The 25387-nt window shown below is 35.2% G+C and overlaps 1 protein-coding gene across 1 annotated transcript; it reads right to left on the reverse strand.

Moving 5' to 3' along the window:
• Positions 1 to 10309: 10309 nt before the first annotated feature.
• On the reverse strand, positions 10310 to 15129 carry LOC115433246 (ATP-sensitive inward rectifier potassium channel 1-like). Its single transcript, XM_030154553.1, has 2 exons — positions 14730 to 15129; positions 10310 to 11553 (listed from the first exon to the last, which is right to left on the reverse strand). The coding sequence occupies exon 2, from the start codon at positions 11544 to 11546 to the stop codon at positions 10398 to 10400; it is 1149 nt and encodes a 382-aa protein (XP_030010413.1). The 5' UTR covers positions 11547 to 11553; positions 14730 to 15129; the 3' UTR covers positions 10310 to 10397.
• Positions 15130 to 25387: the final 10258 nt, after the last annotated feature.

The following is a 25387-nucleotide window of genomic DNA, read 5'->3' on the forward strand; positions in this document are numbered from 1 at the left end:
AAAAAAGCCAATAGCAGGAACAGTGATTTTGTAGTGAAAATTAAGTATAAGGTTAGAAATTGAGGTACAGACTTACCATCCCAACACAGACTGCATGTAAGCACAGAAATACACAAAGGCTACATACTGATTATTATTATTTTTTTAATTTATTTTTGTTTTACCTCTAATTTAGAAACAAAAAAAATCCATAGAAGCTGGCTTAAAAAGGTGAAAATGATCATTTAAAAAAGAAAGAAAGAGAGAAAATGATGGAAAGGCAAAACTAATGTAAATAGACAGGAGCTATAAAATGTAAAATGTAAATGTAAAAAGAACTGTAAAAAGAAAAGAAAAGCATGGTATTAAAAGACTAAAACTATGAATGAAGACCAAAAAAAAGCAGAAACTACAAAAACATTTTAAACTATGTAAAATGACAAAAGCTTTGAAAAAGATGAAAGTATTAAAAGACTGAAACTATAAACTATAACTAAAAAGATCAATACTGTGTAGAATAACTACGTTAAAAGACAAACATAATGTGCTGCACACTTTCAATCCCCCTCAGCCAAACATAGTGTAATATTCTGTTGAAAGTTACTGTTCTATAATTTAGATTAGATTGTCTTTGGGTAAATTTGGTGCAGATATCTCGATGCATTCTTCAGATAATGCGATTACATTATTGAAAGGACATGTTGCCATTTGACCTTGAAAAAATAGGTCAAGGTCACCTGTTTTCAATAGGCTTCTGCTCCATGCCAGGATGCATCCACAGTATAAATTAGGTGTAGATATGTCAATGCATTCTTCAGATAATGTGATTACGTCGTTGAATGGACAGAGAGACGGACGGACGGATAGACAGATGACAAAACAATTACAATTCCCCTTCAGCCAGAAGTTGGACGAGAGGTAAAAACTATGCAAAGAAAAACAAAAATCATGACAAAGATGAAAACACACAAAAGGACAGTGTTATTAAAAGACAAAAAAATACTCAAAAACCACTTGAAACAAGAAACTGTGCAAAAAGACAAAAATGGTGATGAAAATTATAGAAAAGATGAAAACTATGTAAAATGACAAAAACTAAACAAACATAACAATGGTATTAAAGGACTAAAGCTATGTAAAAAAACAAAAAACAAAAGACTAAAACAGTGTAAAATGACAAAAACTACAAAAACAATGTTAAAAGCCAAAAATTACTTTAGAGAAAACTAAAAAAGACTAATAGTGACACATGGAAAAAGGGAAAAGATTAAAACTCTGTATAATGTCCAAAACAATATAAAAGGAAAACAACAATGTTGAATGACAAAAACTGCTTCAAAAGACAACTCAAAACAAAGAAAAAGTACGAAAAGACAAAAAATTGTGTTAAAAGATAGAAACAACAGAAAAGACGTAAAAATACTAATACAGTACAAAGACAACAGTGATAAAGAAAAATAGTAAAAAAAAAAAAAAAAAAAATCTATGTTTATGATGTTATTGAAGTTATATGTTTTTAAAATGTTATTAAAATGACTTCCCTGGTCTAATTCACATTTATGAGTAATAAATGAGTCTTAAATGTTTAAATACAGGAACGTCTGCTCTGATCAGTTCTGGGTAAATGCATAAAATGTGTGTGTGTGTGTGTACATATTTGGCCTTTTTCCATCACACTGGGGATAAAGTAGGACTCTTATCTGTGCACCAGCCCTTGGCTCTATCAGTTTAACACACACTGTACCTTCCACTCAGCCTTCTCATCTCCGTCTGGCCTTTTTTTTTTCCATTTCAGCTGCTCCAGACTCTCAGTGTTCCAATCCCTCTCAACACTTCTGTTCATTGTTATGCAGATGAAACCCAGTTAAGTTGCTTCCATAAACCCAAATGGAATGAAAGCAATTTTCAGACGTCTCTGCCTCACTGACAGAAACGCTGCAGCTATTTCAACACACGACAAAGTGTTAAATGAACAACCCGCCTCCCGCTGGAACACATGCAACTGCTCCAATAACCAAGTTTAACGGGGGTCCATCACTCCGACGACAGGAGCAGGATGTTGTTTTGATGCTGCTGTCAGTAAACTGGAGGACACTGGGGAAAACACTGAGCATCGCAACTTTGTAGACTGCACCTTCTCAAACATCCCTGAACAAATGAAAGGGAGAATTCTGACAGAACTGGGACGCTTTGGAACAAACACTTTACTGTAGAATTAATTGTTAATAATTATATTCTTAACATAATCACACCAAACCCTGCCAGCGCTCTAGTGCTCTCTAGTGGTCAGGCTGGATGACACAGTCTTGATCAGTGGTGGAACATGTGGTCAGATCCTTTTTGGACTGCAACTCAGGGGTTTTTTCATTGGTGGTTACCTTCTCTAAAAACTGTTTGATTTGTACAATATCAGAAAATAGTGGAAAGATGTTTCATAAAGACAAGATAATGTCCACAGATGTCCTGTTTGAGCCACAACCCAAAGAGATTCAGTTTACTGTCACAACTAAAAGTAGAAGTTCTTATACATGCTGTAAAAATACACTACTAAAAGTAAAAGTACTAATACATGCTGTAAAAATACACCACTAAAACTAATAGTGTTAATACATGCTGTACAAATACACCACTAAAAGTAAAAGTACTAATACATGCTGTACAAATACACCACTAAAAGTAAAAGTACTAATACATGCTGTACAAATACACCACTAAAAGTAAAAGTAAAAGTACTAATACATGCTGTACAAATACACCACTAAAAGTAAAAGTACTAATACAAGCTGTAAAAATACACCACTAAAAGTAAAAGTACTAATACACGCTGTAAAAATACACCACTAAAACTAATAGTGTTAATACATGCTGTACAAATACACCACTAAAAGTAAAAGTACTAATACATGCTGTAAAAATACACCACTAAAACTAATAGTGTTAATACATGCTGTACAAATACACCACTAAAAGTAAAAGTACTAATACATGCTGTAAAAATACACCACTAAAAGTAAAAGTATGAATACATGCTGTAAAAATACACCACTAAAACTAATAGTGTTAATACATGCTGTACAAATACACCACTAAAAGTAAAAGTACTAATACATGCTGTAAAAATACACCACTAAAAGTAAAGGTACTAATACATGCTATAAAAATACACCACTAAAAGTAAAGGTACTAATACATGCTGTAAAAATACACCACTAAAAGTAAAAGTAGTAATACATGCTGTAAAAATACACCACTAAAAGTAAAAGTACTAATACATGCTGTAAAAATACACCACTAAAAGTAAAAGTGCTAATACATGCTGTAAAAATACACCACTAAAAGTAAAAGTACTAATACATGCTGTAAAAATACACCACTAAAAGTAAAAGCGCTAATACATGCTGTAAAAATACACCACTAAAAGTAAAAGTACTAATACATGCTATAAAAATAAACCATTAAAAGTAAAAGTACTAATACATGCTGTAAAAATACACCACTAAAAGTAAAAGTACTAATACATGCTGTAAAAATACACCACTAAAATTAAAAGTGCTAATACATGCTGTAAAAATACACCACTAAAAGTAATAGTGCTAATACATGCTGTAAAAATACACCACTAAAAGTAAAAGTACTAATACATGCTGTAAAAATACACCACTAAAATTAAAAGTGCTAATACATGCTGTAAAAATACACCACTAAAAGTAATAGTGCTAATACATGCTATAAAAATAAACCACTAAAAGTAAAAGTACTAATACATGCTGTAAAAATACACCACTAAAAGTAAAAGTACTAATACATGCTGTAAAAATACACCACTAAAAGTAAAAGTACTAATACATGTTGTAAAAATACACCACTAAAATTAAAAGTGCTAATACATGTTGTAAAAATACACCACTAAAAGTAATAGTGCTAATACATGCTGCATAAATCAAGGTTATTATCGTTAACAAAAACTAACAAAATAATGAAAACTAGAATTGTAAAAACATTTTCGTTGACTGAAATAAATAAAAACTTTAATTAAAAGAAAAAACGATAACTTACTGAAACTGTATTGTGTGCTTACAAAACTAACTAAAACTTATAAAAAATTATGGACAAAATTCCCTTCGTTTTCATCTTTGCCTTAGTCGTATCAATATGAAATCCATTTGTTTCCCTCAAGTAATTTTAGCTGACAGCACCATATAATATTTAATGGTCCGTCACTTCTCGTCACTTGTCGTTTAGAGTCGTCTTCTCGTCCCCACTCTACCTGGAAACATGGAAACTAAAGTTGGGAGAAAGCAGCAGAGTCCTGTCTGGGATATATTTGAATTTGACGGCAAAGAAGAGAAAAGATATTTTTTTTAAAAAAGTAAAACTAAACTAAAACTAAGCATTTAGAAAATAATGAAAACTAATACAAACTAGCAAACCTGCTCTAAAAACTAATTAAAACTAACTGAATTAGAGAAAAAAAGGCAAAACTAAATAAAACTAAACTACAATGAAAAATCCAAAACTATTGTAACCTTGGTATAAATACAACACCAAAAGTAAAAGTACTAATACATGCTGTAAAAATGCACCACATGCTGTAAACATGCTAATACATTCCACATATTCGCACTTTCAGTCCATATATTTAGACTTTCATTCAATATATAAATATATTTATTTATTTATTTATTTTTAACAGAACTAACTGTTAAAAATGTGCACAATATGTGAAGTTGAATTGTCTAATGCCAGTTTAAGTGGAACTTAGTCCTTCTCTGTTCACCTCTAGTAATCAGGAGAACAACTCCGCCTCTGTCAGATGTGTAAACATGTTTAAATGTTGTGACAGATTAAAAGATTTTCTGCTGCTCAGAGTGTGTAAGTACTTTTGGCAACAGTAAACACTGAAGTCATTCAAGCAACAAAAGAGTGTTCTCTCTTTTTATGAACTCGTAATAGTCATATAGTCGTGTAGTCATAACATTTTCATTGTGTGTTTTACTCTCTAATTATGTTAATATCAATGAATTCGGCTACATTATTTTAATTCAGTACCTGAAAAAAATGTTATATGTAGTACTAATATTACAAACCCTCAACAACAAGTGGAAGTTATGTTCCAGAACACACTTAGGACCAAAACCACCAATGCATTAACACGCACATCTATACTATGGTATCATCAACTTTCCTGCTATTTATTTTAATAGTCGGTCAAAATAATACTGTGTCTTATAATCTTCATGTGCTGCGTCAGCTGATTTACATTATAGCTCTGTTAGCTTAGCCAACAGCCACAGTCAAACCACAAATCACCTCAGTTTTCAGTACAATGTGTTGTCAATAGCTGAACTAAAGATCTGTTTGGAATTGTCCAAACAAGGTCAGAACTGTTACAGTTTAGTCTGATCAACAAATGGTAACTTAATAAAGATGATAACATCACATAATACATTTATACCATCATCAGCCTCAGAATCAAACTCATCCATATAGAAGGAATGCTGTGATTTCAGCATCAAACTCCAGTCTTTTCATTCAGAGCTGTGTCCACTGGTGAAAACAACAGTACTTCTAACTTTTATCACTTTTTCACTACCTTTGATTCTAAAAGTTGTTCCTTTGTGGTTCTCATTCCATCTCATCACTTTTTCATATTTTATTCAAAGGCCTTGAGATGTTAGTTTTTCTCACCATGCTATACCAGCAGAGTGACTCACTACTCCCTCTCGTGGTCACATAAATCCTTCAGCCCATGGGTGTGCATAGATTCAGTTCATAGCTCTACAGTCCTATACATTAGTGACTTTAGCATTAACGGCATAGTTGTTTATTCTAAACACTCTAATGATAATTGTAGGTTATTTGTTTATATTTGAAAGTACAATAACTAGATATAGCTTCTTAAATGATAGAATCCTTTGACAGACTTCTTTTATCTACTTAAACACATCACATTTTATTCAATATAAAACAGTTCTGAATGTCCACACACACACACACACACAACAGCCCTTAATTAGACATAACTTTTGCTTTGAGAACAGGTAGAAAGCACAGAAAAACTGCCATAGAATATATATATATATATATATATATATATATATATATATATACACACACACACACACAAGAAGAATTTATTCCAGCCACTGGTGTTACTTTCCCTGAGATTGCGTTAAAGTTTATACAATTAAAGGCTTTCCCCTGCTTTACTCACCATTTCCTAATTATTGATGCATACACAAGAAAGGATTAAAAATGCATACAGTTAATGTTTTAGTAGGAATAATGAGAACTCTCAACAGGCCTGTTCTACTTTATTTCCCTCCCTCAGCCCTTGTAGCATGCAGTTTTTCATTAGAACAGGCTCAGGCCTTAATCTCCTCAGAAAGTACCCACTGTGCCATCCAGTGTTTTACCCCTTTTACAGATTTAATCTAACCCTCAGTCCTCCTCCTTCCACCTTCACCTCAACAGTCTCATGTTCCAAACATGCTTTGATTGTGTGAGATATGACTGCAAATAACAACTACTTTCACTGTCGATCAATATGTAGACTATTTTCTCAAGTAAATGATTAGCTATTTGTTTCATAAAATGTCAGAAAGTGTTGAAAATTGATGTTTTAGATGACATGCTGTAATGTGTTGCTTGGTTCAAAGATATTCAGCCACTTTCACAGAAGAGGAAAGAAACATTTTGGTATTTCTAATCCTGCTGCAAAAATTAAATAGAACGAAAACATGAAGAAGTCATATTGTATTTCAAACACTAAGCAATGAACAGAAATGAAGAAAAAATGAAATAAAATAAAATAAAAGAAGCAGGTGATGTGAAGTTTGTATGAGTAAATTATTTGGTTTCCATGAGTTTGTGTTGCTGATCAGTATTACTGGTGATTAATCTAATTGTTGACGATGTATTGATTCATGCAATATTCATTGCAGCTCTAGTATGAAAGATCTTAACTCCCACTTAAGTGTGAAATCTCAGCTTTTAAAAACATTGGAAATCATAGGATATTTCTTCACTGCATTGAAACACACACTGAAATGGCAACTTTCATCTTCTGCAATCATTAATGTCAGTCAGAGAAGGCTTTATGGAGCTAATTTCCAAGCAAAAACGTAATAATACTTGACAGTCTGGCTTGCAAATATTAAACATGATTAACAAAGACATGCATTTTGTAAATATCAAACAACTACACGTAACTGTTTCCAGTGCATCACATACTGTGCGTAGGACACCGAGCACCATAGGAGGCAACAAAACAACCTAATGATCATCAATGTAATCATAATGATGAATTATTTATATTTAAGATGAAGTACAACCACAAAAGGAAACATGACCATTACAGAAAATAGAGCCAAAATGCATTAACACACACAACGTTTCATGTCATATACACTAAATGCACTTTCAGAGATTTCCCAGTTGCAGCTTGGTTTCCTGACTTATGATATGATGACACATTCATATTTATGAAGCAGCATCTGTCATCTGTACGATATTATGTTATGTTTAGTATCACATTTGCTCAGTTGGGATCTCTGCAAATGTGAAACACCAAGAAAGCCACGTCATGTTGATGATGCAATCGGACAGAGTTTTCGGACAGTGCTTTTAAACGGACGTGTGGAGGTGAATGACACAACACCTGAAATTCACAGTTGGAAGAAATTTGTCAGCATGAACATGGAAAGGTTGCAGCAATAATTATGACATATTCTTTGTCATTGTATGATGTATTAATTTGTACTTGGAAAGCATGTTGTATTCATTTATACACCAACCAGCCATAATATTATGACCAATCACAGGAGAAGTGTTAATAATACTGATTATTTCATTACAGTGGTACCTTTAACTAGATTGGATATATTAGGGAACAAGTGAATATTTAAACAAAAAAGCTGATGTGTTGAAAGCAGAAAAATGAGTAACGTAATTGTAAAGGACGGACCGATAGTCATAAAAGGAACACACATAACTTAGTCAAAATGTAACAGCTTTTATTTAGCCAAAAAAATGATTTATTTAACAAGAAATTGGGCCCATTAAAGAGGTCAAAGTATCAAAAAGGTTTAACAGAAAAAACTTAGTCTAACTCCCAACTTAACACTACACAGAACAGACAGGGGACATTTAACCCTTTCATGTATAGTGGTCACTACAGTGGACAGCTATTCTACAGCTGTTCTCTAATATATTTGTTGCATTAGTTCCATATCAGCCAACACATGCACCACCCCATACATGAACATACCATTACTGCTACTTTGCTGTTCTTGATAAACCTGATCTGCACCAACATGTTTGAGTGTAAATCTGTTGCTAATTGTTATAAAACTGTAATTAACAGTTTTCTTACACAAAAAAGGTTGTTTTTTAATATTATGTCCATGAAGTGAGTAATAACTAGTATTAGAATATGTTAAAATATGAGAAAAATCAGATTAACAGCATTAAAAATGTTTTTATTTAATAGTGTTCACACATTATCTCACTTTCTGATGATGGGTTTTAAATGCATGTTTCTTTGCATTAACAATTAAACTCATGGTGTCCAGCTGAGTGGACATTTTTATAACCCCATGAAAAATAGGTTCATCAAAAAAAATTCAATTACATTATTTTTTTCATGCCTAAAGACGAATAACAACACTCAGGACAAAATTCTCAACTAAAGCTCTCATAATTCATGCATGAAAGGGTTAAACTGGCTGATCAGGCCATCTAGACCAGTGTTTTTCCAACCTTGGGGTCAGGATACTATATGGGGTTTCCTGGAATTCAAATGGGGTCACCTCAAATTTCTTGTAATTGATAAAAATAAAATTAAAAAATCTTACAAATAAAAAATACATGGTGAGTTGAGAGAGACAATCACAATCCATAAAAGACATGACTAACTCTGCGGCTGAAACTGAAGCACTGTGGTACTGTTTATCTTTCAAATGTTCATTGTGGTCAGTTTCAGATGCTGCAGCTCTTTCATAATTCATAGTTTGAGTTCTTGTTTGTTCAGTATTAATTGTCAGCCTTGTAAAACCAAGCTGGACTGACTGTACATATCCTGAGCAAGGAAAATAAAATTCTCACTTTGTGCAGTAATCTACACCTGGCTTTTCTGCCTCTGTCCATAATAATATACATTATATAGACTAAATGTCATCTAAAATTAACGTTTATTTGCAACATAGTATAGCAAAACTATTACATGATCAAAAGCAAATTAGTTTTAGCAAAAAAAAAGATGTCTCTGTTTTGAATGTCTGGGGTCGCCAGAAATTTCACGAGCCAAAAAAGGTTGGGAACCGCTGATCTAGACACACAAGGAAAACCTATACTTAACCAACTGACACTAGACAACAATTAGATAAACTAAATAAGAAGTTAGATTTTAACAAAACAATCAATGTGGAAATAATAAATGGAAATTGAAATGAAGTGACAAATCAAATATGACAAACTAATACATTTTAAACTAATGAAAGTAAAGCTCCCCTTCTCTTGGTTCAGGCTAGGGGAGGGCTCTGAGGCCACGCCCCCAGCTGGTAACTTCACAGTCAGTGTGTGGGAGGGGCAGTCCTCACAGTAATGAACTGAGTGACATTGACCAGGTCCATATTTCAACGGTGATGACTGGGTCAGAGCATCTCCACAACTGCAGGTTTTGTTGGCTGTTCCTGGTCTGTAGTGGTTAGTACTGACCAAAAATGGACAAAAGAAGGACATCCCAGTATCAGAACAACTGATCATCTGTGGGAGGTGTCCAACAAATAAATCTGATCCATGGAGACCCCACCTCTACTTCCAGGACTTTGGGGATCTGCTGCTATCGTCTTGGTCCAGATGGTCCTGGTGGAGTCTAGGCTTCGGGTCAGAGCTGTTTTTGTGGAAAAAGGCAGAACCTACACAATATGAGACAGGTGGTAATAATGTTCTGCTCCCATAGATGCCCAGTTGGTTGAAATCAGGTTGTTATTCTTTAGATACTTTTGGTAGGTACTAATTACTTTACACTGGGAATGAACAACAAGATCTGGAGTTGCTCTGACCCAGTGATTTGACCATCACTGTTTTTTTCTTGTCAAAGTTGCTCAGATCCATACTCTTACCCATTTTGCTGTTTGTAACACATGAACTTCGAGATTTAAATGTTGTATCCCACCCACTGAAAGGGCCCATTACAGTGAGATACTCAGTATTATTACCACTTCACCTGTCAGTGGTCACAATGTTATGGCTGATCAGTGTAAATGATAATATACCCGAAATATGTTATTTGTTTGATAAGTGTATTAGTAAAAACAAACCACAGCTGTTCATTTGCAAACCAAACTGTATTAATGATTCACAAAGCAACTGATTACAATTTTTGGTATGTTTGTATCTCCATGCTTTTCATTTTTTCACATATTTGTAATGTCCACGGACTCATGAATGTCTATCACTTGAAACCCCAGATTGTCGATGCCCCCCTTCTGCTCACTGTTGTGGTTTTCTTCAGTGTGGTTGTGGGGGTTTGTGTGGTCCACATCGGAATCAAAACAGTAGGCACAGTGTGGCGTAGACACTTTTACACTTTTAGAAAAGTTTGAGAAATCCACACAATACTTTCCAGTCTTTGTGCGGGAGATGATGGGGAGGAAGCTGTACCCCCATCGGATCTCCTGGGGGATGTACGATGTTCTGACCTGGCAGGAGGAGCTGGTGGACTCAGCAGTTCCGTCCAAAAACACCACCAACTCAAAGTCCTGTTGTGGGAGCGTGTCGGCTGATAACTCATAGAACGGACTAGATCTGTCTATTATGTGGTAGATTGTTAGCGGGCAAACAAAAAACAAGTTATCCTTTCCAGTGTCGACCATGAAGTCGATATCCACCTGGTCCAGAATGGTGGTGTCTCCATCTGGTGCCGTGGTCGTCTTTAAGAGTTTACCATAGATCTGGCTCCCGATTAATAAGGTTTTCCGAAGGTTGGCCACTCTGATCAGGAGACACAGACTGCCTTTTCTTAAGCAGACAACGGCTGTGTCGCTGAATGTGACAGTTTTGGCCCTTTTTTTGGGTAAGGAGATCTTAGCTAAAATGACCCCACACATGAAGCAGTTGATGAAGACCCCGATGAGGGACTGGATGATGATCAGAGCCACCGTGCCTGCACAGTGCCCGGTAAGCGCCCTGCCACCATATCCAATGGTGGTCTGGGTCTCTAAGGAGTACAGAAAAGCTGTGGTGAGGCCGTTGACATTGTCTATACACTGGACATGTCCATCAGTGCGGTTTTGTGCATTCAGGTCCCCGTTGCTCTTTGCTATCCAGTACCACAGGAGGCTGAACATGAACCAGCTGCCGGTGAACGTCGCTACAAACAACAGGAGTACAAACCGCCAGCGGATCTCCACCACGGTCGTCCACACGTCCCCCAGGTACGCAAAGTGACTGCTGTATTCGATGTTACCAAACTCGATGTTGCAGTGCCCGTCCTTGGTGACCAGGCGGGCTTTGTGGCTTCGGTGTTCAGCTGACTGGATGTGACCGTGAAGCAGCTGGAACATCCTGGAGCTGGGGACGACAAAAGCCAAGTTCTTATAGATTAAATCAACATTACTAGAAGTCACAACAATTCAGTCAACATCAGATGTTCTGCTCGGAATGTGTTGTTAATTTTACTTTTCACCTGCAAGAACACTGGTCTCAATTTTTTTAAAGAATTGATCTGCCTCAGAGATTAAAAGTACTAAATCTTACATACCTTAACCCATAAAGACCCAAACATCCTAAACCATCTACTGATCTGAACTGTTTAAAACCTGTTGATCCACTAATCCTATCAATACATGTAAATAATTGGTGTAAAATGCAGTTTGTCGTCTTTTCATGGTCATCAGATATGACACATTTGGATGTTCAGAGGCTCAATAGTTACCGTGGAAACACTGTCATCTTCTACAACACTGATTCACCAGTAAAACCCATGGAGATTGATCAGTGACAGTGGATGGACACACTTGGTTTATGTTCAGTTGTTGATATACTTTACTGAAAAAGTAATTTTTTTCTTCAGTTTTCTGTTTTTTTTATATAATAACCATAACTGTAATCTGAGCTTTAATTAACATCTACATGATCAATACATTATATATAGGAAAATACCTTATTTATACTGATAAAATACACAATTCAGAGCATAATATTTTAAACTAGAAAAGCACTCGGAGAACGCAGACTTCCACCAAGGCAGATCACCCCCTACCCCCCCGAATCACCACCAAAATGTAATCATTTGTTCCTTGTGCCAGTATCAACATTTCCTGAAAATTTCATCAAAATCCTTCCATAACTTTTTGAGTTATGTTGCAAACAGATAAACAAACAGACAAACCCGGATGAAAACATAACCTCTGCCGTTCCTTGACGAAGATAATAAATGGTGATAAATCACTTAACAAAGGTTTAGATATAGAGAAATCTTCATTTGGGAACTGACACAAAAGTACCATTGGGTCTTTATGGGTTAATAAGATGAAGAGGAAAACAAATGACAAAAGTGCTGCTTATCTGAAATTTTCAATGTATACAAAATTGTTACTGCATATATATATATATATTGTTTAATGTACATTTATATAATACGTTTATAAATCTTCCACTATAAAGAACCTGTAAAGTGAATATATAGTAATGTGTAGACAGTGATTTGAAGTAGATCTGGTAACTCTGAGACAAACATTCCTTTTGAGTAAAACTCATTCTCTCATTAATTCTCAGAAGTTCACATTTTGACTCAGGACTATATCTCAGAAACTACAGCCAACCAGCATTTTTGACTTAAATTTTCTTTTTTAGTGACTCAAACTTGGAGAAGTTTCTCTACTTTTATTCTGGAGCCTTTTTACTAGTCGACTGGTGGAATCTGCAAATCATCCCAAAACAAATGTGCAGAAAGTACTGAAACAACAACTGAGCTTTTAAATCATTGATGTGACTATTTCTAATTTTCTAAGTGTGTGTTGTTCTTTAGGCCTATACAGGGTGTCCCATAAGTCTCCATACATAGGAGACATAATACATTCCATACATATATGGTTCTAACATGTATTTCTTTATATTTCTTCTTTATAGTTCTTCAGCAGTGGAGAACACACTGAAATGTGTTCCCAACAAAATTGCAGTCATATAGAGCATATTATATAAATAAAAATGGTTTATGTCAAGAAACATTTATTTTTCCTATGTATGGAGACTTATGGGACACCCTGTATATAGAATTAAATTCCACCACAAACTGACAGAAAAAACACATATTGTTTTATATACAAATCACCTGTGTTTGATTCTCAGAAACACGTGTCCACCTCAATGTTCAATGTAAACCTACGTTTGCAGGAACATAAATTCATTAGGTACAAACTGCAACGGAACACAACCATGTATGATGAGCTACAGAAATGAATATCAGACCAAGGCTTTGACAAACTGTGGAAGAGTCTGAAACATTACATGATCCAGACCAGTGATTCAGCTCACAGACAAAAAATAAAAACAGCTTCAGGTTTTGATTAAATACTTCTCAGATCTATCAGCTCCAATTAATAGCTTTATTTATATGTTACTATATGAAAAATGTAAATTGGAACAGTTGGATTATGAGAAAACAACTCTTTATATTCACAAAGTAAATAAACATAAATTACTTAGATTTCCACTCATGACAGCCCTACAGGTAAACTAGTATCTCCAATAATTGTGATGATGTGATTACGTAATAACAGTGACGGGCCTGAATGTAAAAACACAAGTCAACTAAATACCAAACATGGACCAGTTTGAGATATTTTTTAAGTGGAAATGTTACACATTATATTCTTAACCTAATGATTTGTTTGAACATTTTCTCATGTGATTGAAGGTGATTGTGTTTGTGGAGGGGGAATTTTGACCCCGGTCAACATGGATGTAAAAAGGCCACATGAAGACAAATGGTGGCATCTCCATGGCAACCGAGAGAAACTAATTTGGAGGCTTTTAGCTTTGAGATGTGATTGAAGAACAGAACAGAAAAGGAACTTTTTCCTCCAGAAGAAGCAAGAAAAAGCCAATTAAACAACAGTTAGAGCTTTGAATCCTCACTGGATTAAAAGTGCATCTGTTTAACTTGAGAACTGAGCAAATCATTTTAATACCAATGTGTTATTTAAAGTGTTTATTTACATTCGGGCTCAGTCATACTGGGTGTTAGTACAGTTTATACCACGTGGTCCATGAAGAGTCTTACATAACTCCCTCTGCCTACTCACAAAACTTGAACAACAATTTAGTATAGTACATTTATACTTAAATGTTGTTAAAGACACTTAAAAAATAGCAACATTACAAGAAAAGGAAGACAAGTAAAACTAATTTACTGGTTTGTCATTATCTTTGTAAGAAACTGTTGATTATTGTCATTGCTGCAGATGAAAACAGTCTTTCTGTTCTTTGCACAGTTGTAAGTTAGTAAATCTACTGTATAATGTACAGTTAATGTGTATTTGCAACACTTTTGGGACTTTTTGAAATTAATTATCTCTGAAGTTCTCAAAAAAAAGTAAACTAATTTTAATTTAAACTCATACTCATACTCATTCACTGCAGTGAAAGACGTCTCACAACATATTTATAGATCTAAACACTTTCAAACACTAACTACTAATTTCTGCAGAAAGTAACAGAAAACAAAAGGCTTTATTTCAACGTACCCGCTCAGTGAGACCACTGGCCCAAAGTCCTCACTGGATCTCAGACTCTGCAGGAACTTCAGACCCCTTTCTTTTTGTAAGAAAAAGATTTTAATCCACAGTGAAATGTTCTAATCCCAGCCACATGCCACAGTGTACACTGGCTTCATCCAGACTGAGGAGGCAGCCACCGAGCTCCCAGTGGGCGTCAAAACCCGCGGACTGACAGGACAGCTCCCCTCATCACGACTCCACAAACTCTTACAGTGACTTCACCACAACTTTGATGGTTTTCACTGTAAAGTTGGAGGAGGCAGCGCTGAGACCAGGATCAGTGGAAGCAGTGGTCGCACAGTTCGGCCCAAAGTCCTCTGTGCTATTGTGTGACAGGAGGTAGGTCTATTGAAGGGGCTGATGTGGCCAATGCAGCGCCCATGCTGGTTTTGTTTTCACCCTGAGAACATTTGGGATTTGCATTGGGGCCTCACAAAGAAATCCCTCAATTGCATTTCCCCTGGTCCCCCTCCCCCTGTTAGAACCTGCAGGGCTGCCTCACATTTGCATCAAAATGAAGAGCTGCAGGGATGTAGGGTGTGATTCTGAAATATTGTGTCATTAAAAACCTTCCTGTACAAGATGTTTTTCAAATGAGCCAGAGCTGGTTTCATCAATGACTGTCACTACAAATGTCACATCAGCACTTCAATTAAACCTTAGAGGCTGATTTTTAGTTGACAGTGAAAATTTAAGGAATCAGATGGATATTTGTGGTTTTAAGTTGTTTGTTAAACAAATAATTATGTTCTATCTATCTATCTATCTATCTATCTATCTATCTATCTATCTATCTATCTATCTATCTATCTATCTATCTATCTATCTACAGGGGTTGGACAAAATAATGGAAACACCTTAAAAAACAACAAAATATAATTTAATATGGTGTAGGTCCGCCTTTTGCGGCAATTACAGCCTCAATTCTCCGAGGTATTGATTCATACAACTTGTGAATTGTTTCCAAAGGAATTTTAAGCCATTCTTCAGTTAGAATACCCTCCAACTCTTTTAGAGACGATGGCGGTGGAAATCGACTTCTTACTTGAATCTCTAAAACTGACCATAAATGCTCAATAATGTTGAGGTCTGGGGACTGTGCCGGCCATACGAGATGCTCAACTTCATTAGAATGTTCCTCATGCCATTCTTTAACAGTTCTAGCTGTATGGATTGGGGCATTATCATCTTGAGGTGAAGGTGTTTCCATTATTTTGTCCAACCCCTCTATCTATCTATCTGTCTATCTATCTATCTATCTATCTATCTATCTATCTATCTATCTATCTATCTATCTATCTATCTATCTATCTATCTATCTATCTATCTATCTATCTATCTATCTATCTATCTATCTATCTATCTATCTATCTATCTATCTATCTATCTATCTAATTGTTTTTTCTTTACAAATGCCTTGAACACAAATATATCTGCTCATTGCACTTCTTTGAAGTTTTCCACAAATTTATTTACAGATACACTGAGAAAAAAATGATATAGCAAGATGAAAAGATACAAAAAAATTAAAGCAAATTATAAGATACAGCAGATAAAAGAGAGCAGCGCAACATGAAATTACTACAAGTACTAAATACCACAGAAGAAATAAAATGTAATAACTTTTGTTGAAGATTTTCTAAAAAATGTCTTGAATAATTTGCATTACTTGGTTCTGCTGGTGTTGATTAAAATTCTGACAAAGTTTAATTTGTCTCAACAGGATATTTTAGCATCTCTTAGGGCCCGCTGTTATTGCAAATAATTCTGGAGATATGCATGAAAATCACCAGTAATAACATTATGGAAAGATCGTGCCAAAAGTCATATGATGTGTTTTTGTTTCTATAGTATAGTATAGTATAGTATAGTATCGTATAGTATAAGGTGTGATACATTTATTGGACTACTTAAGAATTTAACATGTGTGTGTTTTCAAAAACACATACCCATGCATGAAAAATTTGTCATATATCATTTATCTATTTCAGGAGAGTCAAACATACGGCCTTCAGGCCAAAATACAGTCCAATCTGACCTCCACGATGAATCTAAAATCTAAAACATGCAACAGATAGAAACTGTAAAAGACGCAACAAAACTTGATAAGAAAGAAAGTAAAAAAAATGAAACATGGGGACGACAGGATAAAAGACATCAGATGAAAATGAAGTAAAATGCATGAAGATGGAAATGATGCTAAAGTTGCAACAAGAAAGAGAAAGAGAAAAACTAGGTAATTAACACAAGATGCAACGAGTGAAACAAAGAAAATGATGTAAAACACATAAGACACAAAAGAAATAAACCATACAACAATATGAAAACAATGTAAAAGATGCAACAAGATTAAAATACCAAAAATAATGTAAAAGAGACAATAAGAGGAAAATGACTCTAACATGAAAAAACAAAAATGGGATAGAAAGCATAACATGACTAAAACACACCTGTATGGTTTAGCGCTAATTTTGTTCAGTTTATTTATTTTAATTTAATGTGAATGTCAGCTATGATGATAATTATCACAATGAGTTTATTATGAGAATTTCTCCATTATTAGTTTTTTTTTGTTTTTTTTTACAAATGAAAAAGGACAAGCTTTAACTGGTACAAAGTATAGACAGAGAAACTGTTAACTGAATGTGAATTAACAGAATGGTTCAACATGCAGACACTAACAAATACTTGTTGGATGCTGCATTCATTTACATTTAGTCAGTTTTCTCCTGAGGTATACTGATAAATAGTAAATAAAATATGGGAGTACAGAGATAATAAATGGGTTATATTATAACAACACCACCAACAATTTCTAGATAGAAGTGTACATTCCCTTATTTATTCATCACACACTAAAGTTTGTTTTAAATGCATATGAAAAACAGAGTGAAAGCTGTATCTCAGTGATGGACAGAGATACTGATAATTAAATGTAAAGGACAGAACAGGATGGCTCAGGATGCAGACAGTTGCTGTTGTATTGATTCAGCTGCAGAATCCTACAGGCTGCTATAGCAACGCTCTGTTCGCTGATGAGCAGTGAAAGTCAATGAAGCCTTCAACAATTCCTACAGATGTTCTGGCTTCTGATGATAACTTAGAAACACCCCTGTTTGTATGGAAGTGTTACAATAGAATATAAAATCCTACACACTCTGAGGAATGAATTGGATGACATTATACTGCAGGAAGGAGCAGAAAAAGACAGATCATTATAAGCCTTAAATGTTTAAACCTTATTAACTTTGAACTAGGAATGTTATTGTAACGTATAAATATGTCATCCAATATAAAGGTGTAATATCTCAAACAGAAGGAAAGTATCTGAGTTATCTAAATAAATGTATACATCTCTGATCTCTCATCACTCACACACAGATTGAAACTGATTATATTTAGTTCACTGGAGCAGTAAGAGTGTTGCTTAACAGCTTGATTTCTGTCTTTCATTTATTATTGCATCATTATCTCAATTCTTTGGCAGAAGGTTGTTTTTCTTTTAACTGTTTCACCACAAACAGAGAGGAAGTGGTTCAATGTGGTTTTAGTGCATGTGTTTTGCACATTTCACTCTATTTTCTTCCTGTTTTTTTTTTTTTAATGTTCTTTGCTGTAGGATGTTTCAAGTTGAAGAGATGATGTGTAGGTGATGTGTGTTTACCTCCAACACGAACCACACCTCAGTCAGCGACATGAGCTGAACTGGTTTCAAATGGATGTTTCCAACAGGAGACTCAGAGTTCTCCATGTATTTGGGTTGAAATTGTTTTTGTAAATGTTGTGAAGATGCAATTCACAATTCGGGAGAGTACTCACAATTTGAGAGGCTTTGGATATTTCGCATTACCCACACGTTTTTGTGTGTCTGTATGTGGAGTGAAACTTTACAACAGTCTGGACATCCAACACAACAAATATCCACCGATTTATGCTGTTCTATAAACTTATGGTCTGGTCCCAGTTTACAGACAGAGGGTCCTAATACTGATGTTACATCAGTATTCTGTCCTTCTGGTTTTGGTTTTACCATTGCTGGTATGTGCTGCCCTTCATCATTAGTGGTATTGTGGGTTTTTTGGGGGGGGGGTTTTGTTTTTTTTACCATTGTTGGTATGTAATTATTATAATGTAAGTTGATGGTTAACTGTTACCTGTGGTAACACCACCAGGAATGTACTTTGTTTCTATTTTTCACACACATTTTGGTTACATAATGTAAATACTGTCAGATGACTTCATTCTAATTTGGTATAGGCCTATTTTGTTCGTTGTTCAGGCTTGAAGTCAAAGTACAGGAGTGAGTATTTAAAACGTTATTATGTTAAGTTATTTGATGATGAGAATGGGGGTGGGATTAAATAAGTCTTTCTTCTTCCCACTCCTTTTCAAGTGTAGATGAATGATTTTGCAATTTTGAATGTGCATGTATTCTGTAAATGCACAAAATAAACAAACAAAATGAAATGAAAAAATTAAATGGTGCAGAGTAATGGATAATTAACCTCAAAAGCATTAAAACTAAAGAAACAAGTCAAACAAATCTCAACAAATCTTCACAAGATTAACACAACATTGCTCAGTATCTGCATGATGCGTTATCCTTGATAAAACTTCTGGTGATAATATACTGTTCATCGCTCTACTTTGCCAGGTGCATTAAAAACAATGCAGAGTAGATGCAAATTACAGGCAAAACTGAACTATATCAAACCAAAACCCTAATAATATCTGACTTTCAAATCATATTTTCATACTATATGTGCTTACATGGTCTTAATAATGAGGCATTCACCAACAGTTTGGATTGGATTGGATGTTAATATCTCATTGAGATGGCGCCTTCTGCTGCATATTACATGTATGACACCTTATCTCTGAAATACAAGTAGTATAAACAGCATCAGCTCCCAAAGTGAGTACACCTTTTAATACTTAAATTATTCAATCACTTTCTCTCTAATTTTTAAGCAGATGTATTGAACACACGTTTATTAAAGAGTAAACATTCTGTGATTAATTTACATTTCCCTTAAATAACTGTTTTAATGTGTTCTAATCAGATATTTGACCATACCCCAGCGCTATGATTACTCTTATGTTTAATAAAAAGCACTTTAACATTTGTAGAATTTCATCTCTAGGTTTTCCGGATCTTGGTGTTGTGTAAGATTTTCCTGGAAAGGCTGATAAACTGGGTAGGGATCGCCATGGCACTCACCTGGTCTGAACCATACTTTAAGGACAGGGACTACATTGTGTCGACAGGCAACAAGTGGGTAAAAATGATGTGTGGAGTTCCCCAGGGCTCAATTCTGGGGCCTCTTCTGTTCAATATTTACATGCCTCCACCAGACCAGATTATATGAGACAACAAAATAAATGATCATTATTTTGGAGACAACACACAAATGTTCATAACCCTGTCACCAGGCCACTAAACACGGAGAAGCAGCATTCAGTTTTTATGCATACTCTGTGAAATATATTTCAGGCTGATGCCTTTAATGCAGCAAAATTTTGTTCTTACTTACATCAGCTCCTGAGCATGGCTTCATGTTTTACCAGCACAAGCAGCTCAGTTATGTTTTGGTTGAATTAGTGTTAATGAAATAGAAAGGTGATTTGACCACTAAAACACATGGAATTAACAAAAAAAAAAAAAAAGGAAGGAAGAAAATTGATCATTAATTTATTGCATTAAAACAGAAATGTCTAATTACGAAACAGAACATAGTAGACAGCACTTGTTTTTCCATTGACTCTCAACTTGTGCAAATATAACTTGCTCATAAAAATTTACGTAATGGAAAAATGACAATTTCGCCAAAAGTGTTTGATTACAAGATTTTGCGCTGGCAAGAGGTTGTTTTTCGGGCATAGCGCAAATGGTATATCACGCAAAACTGCAATGGAAAGACCTTTTTTTGCAACTAGAGTCAGGTTGATTAAAAAACCAGATGTTGACGGACATTACAACAAGCGAAGAAGAAGAAGAAACGTGTCAGTATGCGTGGACACACCAGGAAACCCAATCATTTTTTAATTTAGTACGAGATAGAGGGGTAACGTAATAATAATGAATATATCTGTAAATCAACACCATATTCACGTTCGTCACCATGTTTATTGAATGACTTCTCATATCATCTAAATAAACAAATCATTGCATTTGTGATTTAATGGAAAAACTGACATTACACACTTCTGTTTTTTTGACATTTAGTAAATATCGGTAAAGTTTTGCGCAGATGTCCAATGGAAAAGTGACTAGTGTCCCAGTTTGCTTTGCTGCTGTCTCCTCTCTGACCCTGCCACCTCATCAGTAACACTGGTTTCTCCTGGGACTCCCTGCTCCTGTCCTCTCCCTCACTGTTCCACACCCGGTCAGCCAAACCCATTCCACCTGTCTGTCCCAGATGTACCTAATCAGCTGGCCAGTATTTATGCAGCACAGATTCATCCACCCAGTACCAGATTGTCCTGGTCACTGTCACACTTTCCAGCGTTCATCCTGAACCTACTTTCCTGTTTCTGACCCTGTCTGATTTTGACCACCTCTCTTCACCTCAGCCCTGGTAACCTGACCTGTTTTCTGTCTGTGACCCTGAGTTCTGTGATTCTGAATTCTCCTGGTTTTGACCCTGTCTGGTCTGACCACATCACTTCTGGACTGTTGAATGTCCTGAGCCTTATGCTTGTGGTATTTCACTGATCAGACTCAGCTGTTCCTAGGTGAGCCCCTGACCCACTGCTTCCATCTGTTCATTTGGCCCAGTGGCTACAACAGCGGCGGTCATATCTGAGCCCTGGGTTTGAGTCTAGCCAGTGCCTCGGAGTTCCATTGTTCCCAAACTGCACCAGTGTCAAAGCCTGTTAGTTTACATTTGTTCTTTTGTATGCCCTCAATAAGAACTGTTCTTCATAAGCTTTACCTCTGAACTGTGCTGCGTATGAGTCCTAACCACACCTTGTTACACATATTACTAAATGTTGATTAAAACCTCTTTAGCCCGATCAGCCCGCCCACGGGCCGAAAAAATTATATTAATATTCATCTACTATAAAAATATAATAAATCAGGACAATGGATGTTTTTTTCAACTTTTGCTCAAAGTTTAGACCCTAATGCTAATAAAAGTACATCAAAAGTGTAGTTTAGTGCAAACTTTAATGTTCAAACATGATTTTTAAAAATCTCCGACACAAACAATTAATTTATGCATATTATCGTCAATCCAGCCGAAAAAAATGTAGGTGAGGATAAAAAAATTCAAATTTTTGTTTTAGTTTGTTACAGTTTACTCAGGCATAGTAATAGATACAATATTTTAGACAATGGGAATAGATTCTGTGAGGTCTCTAAATGTCCATAGACACCAAGAACATCCAAAAGAACCTTATTATTGTGAAGTAATTCTTCATTTACTTTGGGTATGTCTTTTTAGGTGTTTTTCCCCTGAAAATATGGTCAAGGTTTAACAGGTTAAACTGTACTTTAATTACATGACAGTTCAACAATTAAACCCCAATCTAAAAAAATTCATCTCCACCTTGTCTTTATTCCCTGAACCAAAAAAGGGAGGAAAATCATTACCTCCCAGTATTGTTTTTATCTGAGGTACAGACATGCTCCAAAATTAACTTTGTTTCATCCACCAGCAGCAGGTAAACAGGGAAAAGTCACCAGCCATGATTATTATTATTATTTTTTAGCAGCCATAACCTTGCATTTACTTGCCCAAACAGTATCTTGTATGATGTATATTAACTCATCATGCACCAGTCCATAGTATTGGGCATAAAGTTACATTTATGATGCCTGTTTCACATGACTTAAAACATTTCTTTACTGTGTTTTAGATTACCTTAAATAGTAACTACACACCAATGTGATTACTTCTAAATTTGCACTGAAATGGTTACTCATATTTTATTTATCTTGCTCTTTTTTTTGTTAGTTTACAATTAGAAATGGTATTATATTTGTAGAGTATGAAAGTTGTATGTTGTGTCTTGTGCTCTTTTGGCCAGGTCCCTTTTGGAAATACAGGACATGTATAAATTGCTCTTGTACACTGATGACATGTGTCTACGTTGACAAATATTACTATAATAAGATTATTATTTCCATAAGAATTGCTGTTCTCTCTGAAATTGAGCTCATCTCTTTTTGATGGATCTGAAAATTTGATGGGAGACACACGTAGACATAAACCCAACTGAACATCTCTGGAGAGACCTGACAATGGCTGTCCACCAGTGTTCACCATCCATCCTGACAGAACTGGAGAGGATCTGAAGGAATGGCAGAAGATCCACAACAGGTGTGAAAAACTTGTTGCATCATTCCCAAAAAGACTCATGGCTGTATTAGCGCAAAAGGGCATTTCTACTCAATACTGAGTAAATGGTCTGAAAACTTGTGACCATGTGATATTTCAGTTTTTCTTTTTTAATAAATCTGCAAAAAAATGTCTATATTCAGCTTTTCTGTCAAAATGGGGTGTTCATTGTACATTAAAGAGGAAAAAATGAAATGATTTAACAAATGGCTACACTATAACAGAGTGAAAAATGTAAGGGGGTCTGAATACTTTCAATACCCACTGTGTAGGATTTATTTGATCTTGTGAATCCATTGTATTAATTTATCCAACAAACCTACTGATGTATAAACCACACATCATATTACTCAATATTGCTTTATTTGTTGCTATATTTTATGAATAACTAGTGGTCACATTTTTACAGTGTAGGATTGTGTGGCCTCTGTGTTACATCTCTGACTTGTCAGTACATTAAAAACTGCGTTACACTTTTATACCCGCAGGCAAACATCTTTTGTGTGATCCAGAGGTTCATCTGAATGATGAAATGAACAAAGTGCCCGCAGTCGGAGCCTGAGGCTGAGGAACGATACGTCTGAAGAAACCAGGTCGGCCCAGTATGGTCCCATCTTCAAACATACTTCAACCCCAGCTTTTACTAATTTTATTCAAGTTTTAATTCCCTTGAAGTGTCTCCTCCTTTTCTTGTCCTACACTGCATTGATCTGTTTTCCATCAGAACTTGATTTTGCTGATTTGTGCAGCATATTCCAACATGGAGGTTTATAGGTCTTCAATACATGATGATTATTGTTATTATGAAAATATACCAAAATGTGAAAAGACTTTACAATGCTACGAAAATGTAAGTTGGGTTACAATAGATTTTTTTTTTTTTTAAAGGAAATCCTCATCCAGGCATACAATAAACATTAAGTAACACAAATACATGCACTTACTTGACAGATATTTTTATAAACTATACAGTGAGTCAAAGTCAAGGTCACTGGAAAAGAGATTATGTACATGTTCATAAGATGATCACAAAAGCTCAGAGTAAAGTTGAAGGTTATTATATCAGAAACAGACAAAACTGAAGAAAAAGTGACTTTTTCATCAAAATATATCATTAACTGAACATAAAATCAAGTGTGTCCATTCACTGTCATTGATCAAACTCCAAGGGTTTTACTGGTGAATCAATGTTGTCAAAGATGACGGTGTTTCCATGAATAGATGACAAACTGCATTTTACACCAATTATTTACATGGATTGATAGAATTAGTGGATCAACAGATATTAAACATTTTAGACTTGTAGATGCTTTTTTTTTCTGACAGTGGATGTTTGGGTCTTTATGTTAACACCTGTGAATGAGGTAAAAATGTTACAATTATTCATTCATTCATTTTCAGAGCTGCTTAACCCTCAGGAGGGTCACGGAGACGCCTGAGCACATCTCAGCTACCAATGGGCAAAGGCGTTGTAAACCCTGAACGTGTCACCACATCATTACAGTGTAATTATTTACTATAAACTAAAGAGACTTTGGCAGCTGTTAGTACCTCCCACTGACTGAATAACCCCCACCCCCACACCAATGGACAATACAATACTCACCCGACCTCAGTGCAATAATCACAACCCATGCACCTTGTCTTTTAACCTTACCTTGTACATATCCCATACTGTCTGTATAGATCCTTATATGTTGTATATATTTTTTTTCATCTGTGGCATAGAGTTAGCTTTTTGTATATTTTAGTATTTAGTAATTTTTTGTATATTGTCAATACTTTTCATTATATATTTTCAGTATAATTTTGTGATATTTTTATACAGTCTCATAGCACTTTAATACAGTGACAAAAATACAAGGATTTTAAGCCTGAAATAACCATATCTTGATACTTGTGGCCACAATGAAAAGAAAAAGTAACACCATTACTAGTTATTTTGGGAAAAAATTAAGGAATGAGGAGGAGGAAGAGTAAAAGAGAAATGAAAGAGAAGAAAGAAAGGTAGAGAAACCAGGAGAGTCAGAGCTGAAGAGGACCACTGAGAGGAACAGACCAGGAAGGAAGAGAAGAAGATGTCAATGCGAGGGATGAAAACGAGGAAGATTTGGTTTGTGAAAAAGGGACAGAAGCAGATGCTGAGAAGGCAGATGGAGAGAGTGATGGCAGGGAGTCAGAGGATCCACCTTATTTCAGCTGGACCACACGGTATGGTTTTATTTTCCACATAGATTCCAGTTCAGTGATGTAACATGTTACTCAATAAAATAACATGTT

This window comes from Sphaeramia orbicularis, chromosome 14 (genome assembly GCF_902148855.1).
Source record: "Sphaeramia orbicularis chromosome 14, fSphaOr1.1, whole genome shotgun sequence".
NCBI lineage: Eukaryota > Metazoa > Chordata > Actinopteri > Kurtiformes > Apogonidae > Sphaeramia > Sphaeramia orbicularis.

Coding starts and splice junctions, on each gene's coding strand:
- LOC115433246 (XM_030154553.1), bottom strand. CDS start 11,546: ATGTTCCAGCTGCTTCACGGTCACATCCAGTCAGCTGAACACCGAAGC.